The sequence below is a fragment of the Pongo pygmaeus genome, chromosome 10 (genome assembly GCF_028885625.2).
Source record: "Pongo pygmaeus isolate AG05252 chromosome 10, NHGRI_mPonPyg2-v2.0_pri, whole genome shotgun sequence".
In the NCBI taxonomy this organism is placed as follows: domain Eukaryota; kingdom Metazoa; phylum Chordata; class Mammalia; order Primates; family Hominidae; genus Pongo; species Pongo pygmaeus.
In genome coordinates, this window is record NC_072383.2 from 5,700,996 (window position 1) to 5,715,193 (window position 14,198).

Sequence of the window (14,198 nt, forward strand, 5' to 3'; positions counted from 1 at the left end):
TGACCTGGAACCTGCATTTTAACAGAATTCTTTTTCAAATTCAAGGAGCACTGTTCTACTTATCTAGAAAAGCCTTCTTTCCCACCCTCCTTTCCTCCCTAGTTCCACCCCTGGCACACCTCACTTCAGCTCTCTGGTTCTTTGCAGGTTTACCTTCTCTGGTCTTAATTTCCTATCCCACTATAGAAATCAAGCTCTGAACCTCTCGTTTGGTGTTTCCCAGAGCATCTCAAGATTCACAGAGCTTTCGAGCTGCAGGAACTTGCAGAGCACCAACCCATTCAAGTGACCATTTTGGAGATGAAGAAACGGGCATGGAAAAGTGATGCGATTTGCTGAAGTCCATAAGGTGTGGACTACAATGCTACTCTTCTGGATCATGGTAGAAATTTTAAAATCTTAGCATTTAGGAATCATCTATGTCCAGTCTTTAGTCTCATACATAAGGAAACTGAAGCCCAAGAGGCAACAATGTGATTGATCCAAGGTCTAGAGGGTATATGGCAGAGCTGAGATGTTAATGGTGATAACATCATCAATACCAGCTGAACCATTTGTGCCTTCTAGATGTCTTTACTCGATGCATATCTTCACTAGCACTCATACTTTTTTTTTTTTTTGAGACGGAGTCTCACTCTGTCACCCAGGTTGGAGTGCAGTGGTGCGATCTGGGCTCACTGCAAGCTCCGCCTCCTGGGTTCATGCCATTCTCCTGCCTCAGCCTCCCAAGTAGCTGGGGCTACAGGCACCTGCCACCACTCCTGGCTAATTTTTTGTATTTTTAGTAGAGATGGGGTTTCATCGTGTTAGCCAGGATGGTCTCGATCTCCTAGCCTCATGATCTGCCCGCCTCGGCCTCCCAGCACTGATTATTTTAACTACCATGCAAGATATGCCTTTAATAGATGAGATTTAATAATGATTTAGGATTTGAACCCTGCTCCATGGTTCCAAAGTCTACAATCCCATCTTGACATTAGAACCCAGGTTTTCCAGCACTAAATCTAGTACTATTTCCACCACTTGTGGTTACATTATTGATTTTCTTTTTCTTTTTTTGTTTGAGATAGAGTTTCACTCGTTGCCTAGGCTGGAGTGCAATGGTGTGATCTCGGCTCACCGCAACCTCTGCCTCCCTGGTTCAAGCGATTCTCCTGCCTCAGCCTCCCAAGTAGCTGGAATTATAGGCATGTGCCACCACACCTGGCTACTTTTGTATTTTTAGTAGAGATGGGGTTTCTCCATATTGGTCAGGCTGGTCTCCAACTCTCGACCTCAGGTGATCCGCCTGCCTCGGCCTCCCAAAGTGCTGGGATTACAAGCATGAGCCACCATGCCCGGCTCACATTATTGATTTTCTTTATTAAGTTCAATACATATTTTCTGGCCACTTATTGTGCAAACCACTGCGCTGGGTATATTCCATGTTTGTGGTCAATCTCTTCCAACTAGGTCAAAAGGAGGTTTGTCTTTTACCACATTCTGTGCCTTAAGCCACTTTACAGCAGCACCTCCTGTAGAACTGGTTTGGTAAAGATTCTCTGGTCAGCAGCTCTAGGGGATCTGGCTGCCCGGCACATGGTCATTTTATTATGGTTCCTGTTGCTTTTGGTGTTTTAATATCATAACTTTACTTCTGGGACATAAACAAAATGCAACATAACCCAGGCTACAAAGTCCAGAGTCCTACTTGACGCCAAGAAAGAGACAGGTAAGAGAGGGGACCTCTTCGCCACCCTCTGGAACTTGCCTTCTGAAGCAAAGTTGAGAAAATCATTGCACACATACAACAAAGATGATCCTAGTAGCAGCTGGATGGAGTCACAGGCCTCCGTTCACAAGCTTCTGGTATGCTCTTAGCAGAGAGCAGGGGGATTAGTCAGAGAAAACTCCACAGAAAAAAGTGTTGGAACGGCTTCCTATGGGAAGGACTTAGAGGAAAGAATAAGAAGGAAGAACTTTCCAGAAAAGGGAAGAGGGAGCAAGTAGCAATGCACGAGGCACAAGTAACCCCTGCTGATCCCCAGCATGGCACACAATAGTAGCTCAAGTATAAAAATACAGGCGCACGCACACACTCGCAACTTCATCATTGACATAGTACGCTGCCTATGACATCCACCTAGTTTATTTACCCATTCAGTCATTCATAAAATGTGTCTTAAGCTCCTCCTTGTGCCAGTCTCAGTTCCAGTGGAAAAAGGAAACAGAAAGCACTACCCTCATAGAGTGGATCTTCTAGTGGGAAAACATAGACAATCAACTAATAAATAGGTAAAATATGTAGTACCTTCAGCATGAGAAATACCGTGGAGACAAAGAAGGCAAACAGGGTATAGGGATCGGTTGCAATTTAAAATAGGGTGGTTGGGAAAGAGATAGGTGAGAAAGTGACCTTTTACCAAAGACCTAAAGGAAGGATTTAAGGGAAGGGTGTTTCAGACAGGCAGTGGCTGACACTGAGTGAGCAAGGGGACAGGTGGAGAGGGAGATGGGCAAGCATCCAGGAGGGGGCCCTGTAGTGTGAGGATGTTGGCTTCCACGCCTCAGGAGATGGGAAGCCATCAGAGAGTTCTGAGCAGAGGAGTGATGTGAGTTGGTTTAGGTTTTAAAAGTTAGCATGCTGATGATCCGTCAGGGGCAGTGTGCAAATAGGGAGATCAGTGAAGGGGCTATAATGAGAATCCAGGCTGTGGAGGAGGATTTCTGATGGTGGACTCCCAATATCCAAGTGTAAGGAAATGACTATCTGGGGCACAGGAGGAAAGCTCAGGCACCTAGCTCTAGAGGAGGGACATTGCCTCTGACAATCCCCCGCTTACAAGTAGAAAACAGGAGGGCCCATTCAAAAAGGAAACTTTAGCTGAACACACAGGATTGGCAAAGAGAGAGGAAATTCGTCTTTGTCCATACTGGCCTCTAACACAAGGAGGCAGATGAAATAGCACTGGGGCATTTCTTTGCTCTCATCACCCCATGAAAAGCATTCCCAACTGACTTGGTAGACTGGCATGCCTGAAACCTTCCTAATGCCCATGGTCCTGGCATCTTCTGCCTAGGTTCAAGCATAAGGGTGAAGAAACGAATGAGATGAGAGATACAGTAGGTGTCTTTGGCTTACCCTAACTTTATCACAGAAAATTACTTGCTTCTAAGCACCACCCTGACCCCTTCATCTCATGCTCCACACCTTGTTCTAGGGTAATGCTAAGTCCTTTTTCTTTAGAAAACATCAGAGTGAACAGGCAACCTACAGAATGGGAGAAAAATTTTGCAATCTACCCATGTGACAAAGGGCTAATATCCTGAATCTACAAAGAACTTAAATAAATTTACAAGAAAAAAACAACCCCATCAAAAACTGTGCAAAGGATATGAACAGACACTTCTCAAAAGAAGACATTTATGCAGCAAACAGACATATGAAAAAATGCTCATCATCACTGGTCATCAGAGAAATGCAAATCAAAACCACAATGAGATACCATCTCACACCAGTTAGAATGGCGATCATTAAAAAGTCAAGAAACAACAGATGCTGGAGAGGATGTGGAGAAATAGGAATGCTTTTACACTGTTGGTGGGAGTGTAAACTAGTTCAACCATTGTGGAAGGCAGTGTGGCGATTCCTCAAGGATCTAGAACTAGAAATACCATTTGACCCAGTGATCCCATTACTGGGTATATACCCAAAGGATTATAAATCAATCTACTAAAAAGACACATGCACACGTATGTTTCTTGCGGCACTATTCACAACAGTAAAGACTTGGAACCAACCCAAATGTCCATCAGTGATAGATTGGATTAAGAAAATGTGGCACATATACACCATGGAATACTATGCAGCCATAAAAATGGATGAGTTCATGTTCTTTGCAGGGACATGGATGCAGCTGGAAACCATCATTCTGAGCAAACTATCACAAGGACAGAAAAGCAAACACTGCATGTTCTCACTCATAGGTGGGAACTGAACAATGAGAACACTTGGACACAGGGCGAGCATCACACACTGGGGCCTGTCAGGGGGTGGGGGGCAGGGGGAGGGATAGCATTAGGAGAAATACCTAATGTAAATGACAAGTTAACAGATGCAGCATGTATACCTAGGTAACAAACCTGCACGTTGTGCACATGTACCCTAGAACTTAAAGCATAATAAAAAATTAAAAATTAAAAAATAAAGAAAAATTGGCTTTTTTTTAAGTGGGAAAAAGAAATGGGGACAAGTTAGTGCCAAATAAGGATTTTTAAAAATCAAATAGGCAGGAAACAACATAATGTATTGTCCAATCTGGAATACTTTTGAGAGTAAAGAAGAAGTGCTATTAATAATTCCCCCGGTCTGGAAGCTTAAGCCTGGACAAGCTTGAGCACCTGACTGTGAAGGGTGATGTGCAAAGGGGGCTCTCCCCATTCCCACCACTCTTCTCCCAGCTCCTGTCCACATGATTCAGTTCCCAGAACTTGCTGGTGGCAGTTGTGGGACCCCAGGCATAGTGAGATTCTCAATTAGTTATTGGTTCTGATACAGAATCTTGCATTTATATCAAGATTTGGAGTTGGGTGGGGTTGGGAAAGGGAAGATTTTACAAAGGAGAGATAGTTATGTATTATTTGTGAACAATAAAAATATTCCCACTTTCCAGTCTAGCTTTAGGAGGTATCAATGGAATTTTGAAAAAAGAAAAACCTTAGAACTTTGGCAAGATGACCCACCATTGAACCAGTTTTTAGTATTTGTTGAATGGTGGTCCAGTGATCTATTTGTTGTTGTTGTTGATGATGATGATGATGATGACGATGATGATGACGATGATGATGATACAGATTTTTCTCTCAGGCAGCAGATAAGCTCCTAGTTTCAGTCTTCTCCTTGCCTGACTTATCAGCGGCATTTGATACAACTGATTGTCCTGACCCTTTGAAATGCTTTCTTGACTTCTGGGACTCTCTATTCTCCCCTATCCCTTTTCAGTTCTCTTTTCTGTCTCCTCCTCATGCTCCCAAACTTCAGCACATCAGTGTCCTGGGACTTGGTCCTTGGACATTTTCTCTAACTATTCTCATTCTCTTGGTGATCTCGTGCAATCTTATAACTTTAAGTGTCTTCTATAGTGATTAGGTCTCCAGCCTGGACGTCTTCCCTGAACTCCAGACTCATATCCATCATGAGGGCAACTGAGTTAAGGAATAACTGCAGATTTTGGGCTGCTCAGGACAAAAGCCTTAGAGTCATTCTTGACTTCTTTTCAGTTTTGTACCACATGATCAAATTCTTTCAGTCCAGCTTCAAAGTAGAACCAGCATCTGAACACTCTTCAATCTCACCCTGCCCAGGCCACCACACTTCTTGCATTATCACAACAGATTCCTACTTGATGTCCCTCTTCCCACTCTTGCCTTTCTACCAGCATTTTCTTACCCCAGCAGCCAGAATGATCCTTTTGAAATGTATGTCAGGTCATGTCACTCCTCGCAAAACCTCCTATTAGGTGTTCTCATCTCACATAGAATTAGTCCATGTCCTTACCGTGGCCTCCAGGGCCCTACCTATAGGGCCCCTCGTTACTTCTCTCACTGTGTCCCCCTCTGCACTCCCCGCTGCAGAGTGCTCAGCTCCAGCCACGCTGTGGCTCTTTCTTGCTGTCCCTCCTGATGTCAGGAATTGCTCCCCTTGGGCTTTTTCTCTTGCTGTTTCCTCTGCCCAGAATGTTCCCCCTAGAATATCCATGTGGCTGGCTCCTCCACTTCCTCCAGATCCTTGATAAAATGTCATCTTACTGAGAACTTACCTGACCAACCTATTTAATATATGTATTTTGTGTCTTTTTAAATTTCATTGTGAACATGCAGAAAAATCCATTTTACACACACACACACACACACACACACACACACACAATGAATAAAACAAACACCGGTACAGCCCAGACCAGCACTGCCAGCAGCTCTGAATTCCCTTCTCCCCCATACACATACATGATCTCCCATCCCTGCTGCTCCTTTGGATCCAATCACTGTGCAGAATTTTATGATAATCATTCTCTTGCTCATTTGATAGTTTTAACACAGAGGTATGCATCCTTAAACAATATAGTTGAGTATTGTCTCTGAACTCTCTATGAGTAGAATCAAACTGTATATATTCTTTCATCTTGTTTTTTTCACTCTTGATGTTATACACAGCTATTAGTTTGCTCATTTTCATGACTGTGTAGTATTTAATTGTATGAATATGCCCCAATTTATGTATCATTCTGGTGGTGACAGGCATTTGGACTGTTTCCAGGTTATTATAAGCAGGGCTTCCATAGACGTTCTTGCACATGTATTTTGCTGCTCACGTACACAAGTTTTTCTAAGACAGACATCCAGGAGTAGAATTTCTGGGCCCCAGGATATATGTACTTTCAGTTTCACTAGATAATGCCAAACTATATCCAAAGTGTTTTTGTTTCTTCAACTTATACTCCCTGTAGTAGAGTTTAAGATGCTCTTTTGATCTATATCTTTTCCAACACTTGTTACTGACAGACTTTTGGGCATATATGGTATCTCATTGTGGTTTAAATTAGAATTTCCAGGATTACTAATGAGATTGGGTACCATTTTATAGGCTCATTGGCCATTTGGATTCCCTCTTGTGTGAAGTACATATTCATCTTTTTCCTATTTTGTACTGAATTACTGCTTTCCATGTTTTTTAACTCTTTATATATGTCAAGAAAAATTCTTTGAGAGTTATAGTTGTTGCAAATATATTATCCCATTCTGATAATTTGTCTTCTCACAGAGTTTATTAGGTATTTTATGAACTTAAATTCTTAATTCTAATATAGTCGAATTTACCAGCATTTTATTATGGTTGTGCTTTTTGTATCTTGCTCAAGAAATTCTTCCCTACCCCAAGGTCATGAAAATATTTTTTTCTTATATATTTAAAAACTCGATTGTTTTGCCTTTCACAGTCCATCTTTAAAATACACCTAGAATTGATGTTTTTGAGTGGTGTGAATAAGGCCCAGTTTTATTTTCTTCTGTATGGACACCCAACTGTCCCAGAAGCACTTACTGAGAAGTTCATTCTTTCCCCCACTTATATGCAGTGCCACTTGCATTAATCTGGTTCTTGGTTTTCTATTTTGTTCCATTGGTCTAATCATCTCTTCTCACAAGAATGTAACATTATCTTACTTATTGTAGTTTTATAATTAGAGTAACATATCCATCCTTCAAGCCTTTGTGCTTCCATATCAATCTTAAAATCAGTTTATCGACTGGACAATCTAAAGACCTTAGAACATTATTGTTCTATTTATTGCTCACCCAACTTACATAGTATTGTTGCATATAGTTTAGTTCTATCTTTTTTAACCTCATGAGAATTGGCATTATTATTTTCACAGTCAAGGTTCATATAGGTTTTCTCACATATTTACCACTTTAAAAGTTCTTCATTCCTTTCTAAAACCATGGTCTTCCATATGGGATCACATCCAAGGTACATTCTTAGAATTTCTTTTAATGAGAGATTCAGTTGATAGCAAACTCTCAGTTTCTATTTGTCTGTAAATATCTTTATTTTATCCTTATCACTACATGATATTTTTCTTGGGCATAGAATTCTTAGTTAGAAATTGTTTTGTTTTCAGCAAGTGAAGAGGGCATTTCATTGTATTCTGACTTCCAATGTGCTATAAAATATCAGTTGTAAGTCCAGGTGTCTTTCCATTGAAGGTAATTTGCCTTTGGATTTGAGGCTGCTTTTGAGACTTTTCTTGTGCCTTATATATTCTATAATTTCACTATGATGCGTCTAGATGCAGATTTATTTTTACTTTTTCTGCCTGGGTTTCACTAGGATTCTTCAATCTATGGATTGGTGTTCTGCATCAAATTAGGAAACCACCAGTCCTTATATCTCATTCATTACCTGTTCTCTTTCAACCTGTCTTCCATATTGCCAATCTTTTTTATCGCTATGCTATATTATGGATAATTTATTCCAGCCTGTATTGCAGTTTACAAATTCTCTCTTCAGCTTTGTCTAATTTGTTGTTAAGTCTATCCATGGTTGAGGCAGTAGAATCGCTGGAACCTGGGGGGCGGAGGTTGCAGTGAGCCAAGATAGCGCCACTGCACTCCAGCCTGGGCGATAGAATCAGATTCCATCTCAAGAAAAAAAAAATCTATCCATGGTCGTGTGTGTGTGTGTGTGTGTGTGTGTGTGTGTATAAACATATATACACACATATATACATGGCATATAAAAATCATATATATAACAATAATATTTTTGTTAATTTCTATATATATTTATTTCTAGCAGATAAAGGTTTATTGGTTAGTTTTCACATCTGCTAGATAATTTCCAAAATAGTTTCTTATTCCTTGTGTATATTTTTAAGGTTTCTGTTTTAACCTGTGACTGGTATTTTCAATATCTCTGGTCTTTGCTGTCTGTTCCCACTGGTTCTTTCACATGGTGCTTCAACTTCTTGAGTAATTAGTTGTTTTTGACTGTGTTCTCTTCATTGCCCTTGAAAAATTCTTTTGGGTGATTTTTTGAGGTCTGGCATAAATATGCTTCCCTACAGAGAGAGGTTGTATTTGCTTCTGCTGCGCACCTGGGAGCCCTACTAGTGCTGGGTTAAGTTCACAACCTGAGGTTCCCTGATCGTCTTATGTGGTGACCCAGGAGAGAAAGCCATAATAGGGATTGCCCCTGGCCACTTCTTAAGGACAGAATTTTGTTTCCCCTTTTCTGCTTAGATCCATAACAATTTTTTTCTGTAGTCTCATAAGTGGGAAAGGGTGTGTATAGTTCAGTTTCATCTTTACTCTGAACATAGCCCTTTGGAGTTCTGATTTAATTTGATGAGGACATCCTGTTACAATCCCCATTTGGGGCCATCCATCATCCCTAATTTCTATCCTCCTTGCTCCCATAAAACCACCAAAACCAAAGCCTAGGTTTGCCTAGATGGGAAAATGTTCTCAAGGTAAAAGCAGCTCTAGTGCCCAGGTATTTGTTTCTTTGGTTCCCATTTTCTTTAGATTTTAGCCTGGTATTACTTCCTATTCTGTCAGCCCTTTGAGGCTTTTGAGAAGATTGAAAAATATATTTATCCATTTTTTTCATAAATTTTAGCAAAATGGGATGTTACAAATATCCTAACCTACTACTACTAGAGCTAGAAGTCTATTTTACCTGTTTTTTTATTATTTATTTACTTATTTATTGTCTGCAAATTTTTTAAGAGAGGGATTATTTTGTTTTGTTTTCTGCTGTATCCCCAGTGTCTAGGAATGGTGTCAAGCACATAGTTTGACTCATTAAATATTGAATGAATGAATAAACTCTTTAACAATAATATGCATACTGTGGGAGGCTTTGAAGTGCTAAATTAAACCTTATATCATTGCAGCTTAACACACGGCAACTCACCACATCCTCTTGAATAAATTCCACATGCCTTGCACTTGTTAAGCAATGAAAAGAAAACAAATTTAGACTTCTAAACTTTGGCAAGGCACCCATCAACTCTGCACTTCATCTGAAAAATGAGGAGTTGAATTGGTGATATCTAAGTTTCCTTCACCTTTTAAATTTCTGAGACGAAAACACAATTCCTGTAGTTAACGGTCATGATGGCAAAAATAATGGTAGTGGTAATCTCAGGCCAGAGTCAGAGTTACAACAATTTCCAGACCAACTTTTGGAATAAGTGATCCCTCTTCCACCCTGCAACTAACGTGTAGGCCTACTTAGAAATGCTCTGAGCTGTGAGTACACACCCTCCTTTGTAAAGCAGTACCTCCAATCTTGAATACTGTAAGGAATATTTCCATAAAGAGATATGGGGTATTAGTAATCCTAACTTAGTCCTCTGATTTTTGCCTTCCCCAAGGTCCTCTAGCTTCAGGTACTGCGGTCTTGCCCATGCTGGCAACGAAGAATGAACTGCTACCATTTTATTGATCTAACTCAAATACGAATCACAGGGTTTTCCCTGAGCTTTCCCTGACACAGCTGAGACCATCAGGGTCTTGCAAAAGGGCTGTACCAAACTCTAAGGTAAAGCGCAAGGAAATAAACCCAGCAACTATAGGAAAGCTGAAGAATCACACTTACCGAGTCCAAGCTGGCTATCTCCTGTGGCTTCCAGACTCTGGTCTATCCACAAATGTCAGAGAGAGCCACCCCACAGTCCAAACAGGCTGCTGCAATTGCAGCCATCTTACCTGATTCCTTCTTCAAGTTTTTGGTCTGTCTCGATGCAGAAGCACCATCTCGCAACCCACTCCCTGGAAGTTCCAACTTCTAGCATGGGTGGTCAATGGCCTCACTATCAGACAAGATCCTGCCCCTCTACATAGGACTGTGGGAAAGCCCTTTACCAGCCTTTCATTATTTCCATAGCAGAATATAATACCCACAGTAGTCACATAACAGCATCTACATGCATGCAGTCACAGGCAAGTGGCCCCTCAAGAAAATTACCATGAATAAGATAGAGGCAAAGTTCATCAGGTAACCTGGGAAACGATCCTTCCAGGTCAGTTTATCTTCATCATCCTGGGGAGAAACGGGAGAGTAGAGACAATCAGGAGGCACAAATAATAGATATTAATTTGCTCTCAATTTGCATATATTTGCACATGATTGATCATTTTCACTCTATATAGATACATTTCTAGTCATGCCTTACTCTCCATATCAACAACAGCCTTCCTAATTTTGTAATTTCTAGATAAGCTGGCATAGCCTGGGAAAACTACAGTGAAAAAACAAGATTTGATTTCAGCCTCACACTGGGCTGAATTTCTAGTTCAACCACTTACCAGCTGTATGATCCTAGATATGTCTCTTATTAACATTTCTGACCTTTTATTTTTTCATCTGTAAACTGGGCACGGTAGTGACACCTGCCCTGCCTACTACACAGGACAGTTTTCTTTGTCTTGTTTGAGTTAGAACCATGTGAATATAGTAAAGCAATGGACAAATGACAGATACAACCCAACCACAGGGCAGCACCCCATAAATAGATCATCTGTTAAATGAAACATCAACCACTGATCTCAGAGCCTAGTAATTGTGCAAATTACCCACAATTTTGTTCCTCAAAGAGGCTCCATGTAGTATTATGTGCTCCCCCTTGTCACAAATCCAGACATTTTGAGGCACAGGTTAAGCTGATCCATTCAGTCAACTTGGCTGAGAATCCTATCCTTTTCCGCTTGGACTGGGTCCAGTTCGCCCAGGCCATTCTCCTGGGACAATCGTATCACTAACCAGAGTCCTCCTTCAGCATGCTCTGAGGACCCTCCTTTGGTGGGGGACAGGGGAGGGGCTGCCAACAGCTATGAATGGTAAACAGCTCTGCTAATTAAACAGCTCTGCTGTATAAATTTAGTTCAGGCACTTGATTTCTCTGAGCTGCAGTTCTATAAAATTAGAATTGATACAGCTGTCCTGCCTACTACACAAGGTAGCTGGGAAGACCATCTGAAGCCGTGTTTGGGAAGGTGCCGAGAATATGGCAGAGCACTCCCTGCCAGTAAGGCAAGAATCCAGGAGTACTTCTGCAAGGTGTCTGAATGGGGCTCAGTGGTGAGCGCTCCAGGGCCCCTGCTCTCTCTCCTCTCTCCTCCTCACCACTGATACTCAGAACACACCTGATTTGGTGCTAGCAACAGTGCCATCTAGCCTTTGAAAGCTTGTACTGTAAGCGAAGGACGTCCTTATACTAAAAGATTTCTTTCTAAAAATCCCTCTAGGGCCAACTGTGCATTGATCTTGGTGCCAGGCACAGTGGGAGACAGAAGAAAACTGACATGATCACTACTCCTGGGGGGCTCACAGGCTAAGGAAACAGAGATGACACCCACACACCGAAAGGTTTAAGAATCCCTGGTCAGTTTGGGAGTGAGGGTTATCTTGGGAGCCTGCCTGAGGGATCTGAGAAGAGGAAAATTCTCAGTGCATGCCTGGAACTGAGCAATGGGTCGAGTTGGCTTAATAAATTGTGGTGGAAATGAGTGTTATAGCTGAATTCACTCAGTAGTTATTAGCACTTGCATTTACAGATTATGTAAACAAGCAATAGATTCAGGTTTGCACAGACTTAGTGATAGAATCCGGTTGCTAGACTCCTAGCCCAACAGGCTTTCCATCACACAATGAGAACAAGGTAACTACATCTTGTGGCCATCCTGAAGAAATAGGAACATATGAACCTATTTCTGATGGGATTGGAACAAGACTCATTCATATTCTTCTAAATAAGGCCAAACATCAAGAGGGAGTAGAGCTTCTTTCATTTTCCTTCAGTATTAATTCTTAGTTTCACTCACACACTGACGTTTTCCATAAGGGTATTTTTTTGGGGGGTGGGGATGGAGTCTCACTCTGTTGCCCAGGCTAGAGTGCAGTGGTATGATCTTGGCTCACTGCAACCTCCGCCTCCCAGGTTCGAGTGATTCTCCTGTCTCAGCCTCCCGACTAGCTGGGACTACAGGCACATGCCACCATGCCCCCAGCTAAGTTTGTGCGCGTGTGTGTGTGTGTGTGTGTGTGTGTGTGTGTATTTTTAGTAAAGACGGGGTTTCACCGTATTAGCCAGGATGGTCTCGATCTCCTGACCTCGTGATCTGATCTGCCCGCCTTGGCCTCCCAAAATGCTGGGATTACAGGCGTGAGCCACTGCACCCAGCCACCTAAGGGTATTTTTAAAAGATTTTTCTTTAAGCTGTTGACAAGGAAAACTGAGGATGGGCTGACGAATGACAACACTTAATAAGGATTCTGAAGAGAAATTTGAGGGGCCAGGGAGGGACTTTTCCTGAGCCCCCCTGGAGTCTTGGTTCAGTCCTACTCAACAAACACAGTCTGAGCAGTGCCAATGGGCCAGGCTCTGTGCTAGATATTGAGGACACGCTGAGGAGAAGGTTCAGCTCTGCCCAGGAGGAGCTCAGAGGCCACCAAGGAAACGAGAAAAAACACTTCTAAGCTAAACCTGATTAGGAAAGTGGCATTACTATTTTGCATAAAAATGAGACATAACTAAAAAGCAACCAAATTAAATGTCCTCTCAAAGCAACTTAAAGAAAAAATGCTCATTTTGATATAACATTCTACTGTATGTTGAAAAATCACCCCTTCTCATGTTTACATTGGTGATCTCTTTTTTCTGGAAGTCACAGCTCCCAACACACACACAGTGCTCATGCATTCAGATACTCCCAACATAAGAAGCCAAGATAAAGATTGCACCGCTGTCTTCCAAGCTCCCAAAGTCACTAGTAAACATGACAGTGAGTAAAGTAGTCTTTACTTATAATAATCTGGCTCTAATAATGGAAGCCAATTAAAACTCTCCATTCACGGATACATTAACAATATGAAGACTTGCAGCAAAATATCCTTAACTTAAATACACTCTGCTTAAAAATCCTATAGCCAGCATATAAGACAGTACAAAGAGAAGTAGGCTTGGAACCAGGACATCCAAGTTTTGAACTCTTGGCTCTGGTACTTCTTAGGTGAGTGACCTTGGGAAATTCCCAGATCATCAGCTTCCTTATCCGTAAAATAATTTATGTGCCCTATCTGTAAAATACAGTTATATCTAGCACACCAAATTACCATGCATTTAAAATTACCCAACCTATGAAGCGGGTCAAGAGAGTGCAGGCACACAGAGGTATGAGAACTCTTAGCACCTCTCTCTCCTTTTAAAATGGAAATAACACTTGTCCCACCTAAGTGGCCCAGGTATTGTGTGGATCACATGAGTGCATGCATATGAGAGAGCTTTGTAAACTGGAAGGCTCATAAAAGTAAGGTCTAACCAGCTTCATGGTTATATCAAAAGCAGGTGACTATAAAGCACTTAGCTAATGCAATCATTGTTAAGACAGGAGCCTAGCTGTCCTCTGTGCTAGCTTCTTTGTCTCAGCTCTTTGTGTCTATGTCCCTTGATGATGGCTCCCATTCTGAGCCTCCAGACAGCAAGTAGCACAGTAATAAAACCACATAAGTGCCCTTTTGGCAAGCTAAACATTCGGAAATGAAATCACTGAAAAGGCAATAGGTGAGAGTGCTATTTAAACAAATCCCTTGAAGAATAATTTTGTAAAGTGGCAATCATCCTTGAGTTGTTTTCTTCTTTTCTTTTTTTTTTTTT

At 41.5% G+C, this 14,198-nt stretch overlaps 1 protein-coding gene across 2 annotated transcripts in view; it reads right to left on the reverse strand.

The window, feature by feature from the left end:
- The window catches only part of ANO2 (anoctamin 2), a 395,453-nt gene that overhangs the window by 73,761 nt on the left and 307,494 nt on the right, over window positions 1-14,198 (reverse strand). For both annotated transcript variants that reach the window (XM_054444248.1, XM_054444249.2), the window contains one exon: window positions 10,511-10,585. In XM_054444248.1, coding sequence (XP_054300223.1) covers window positions 10,511-10,585 — 75 coding nt within the window. The remainder of the gene's footprint in view (window positions 1-10,510; window positions 10,586-14,198) is intronic.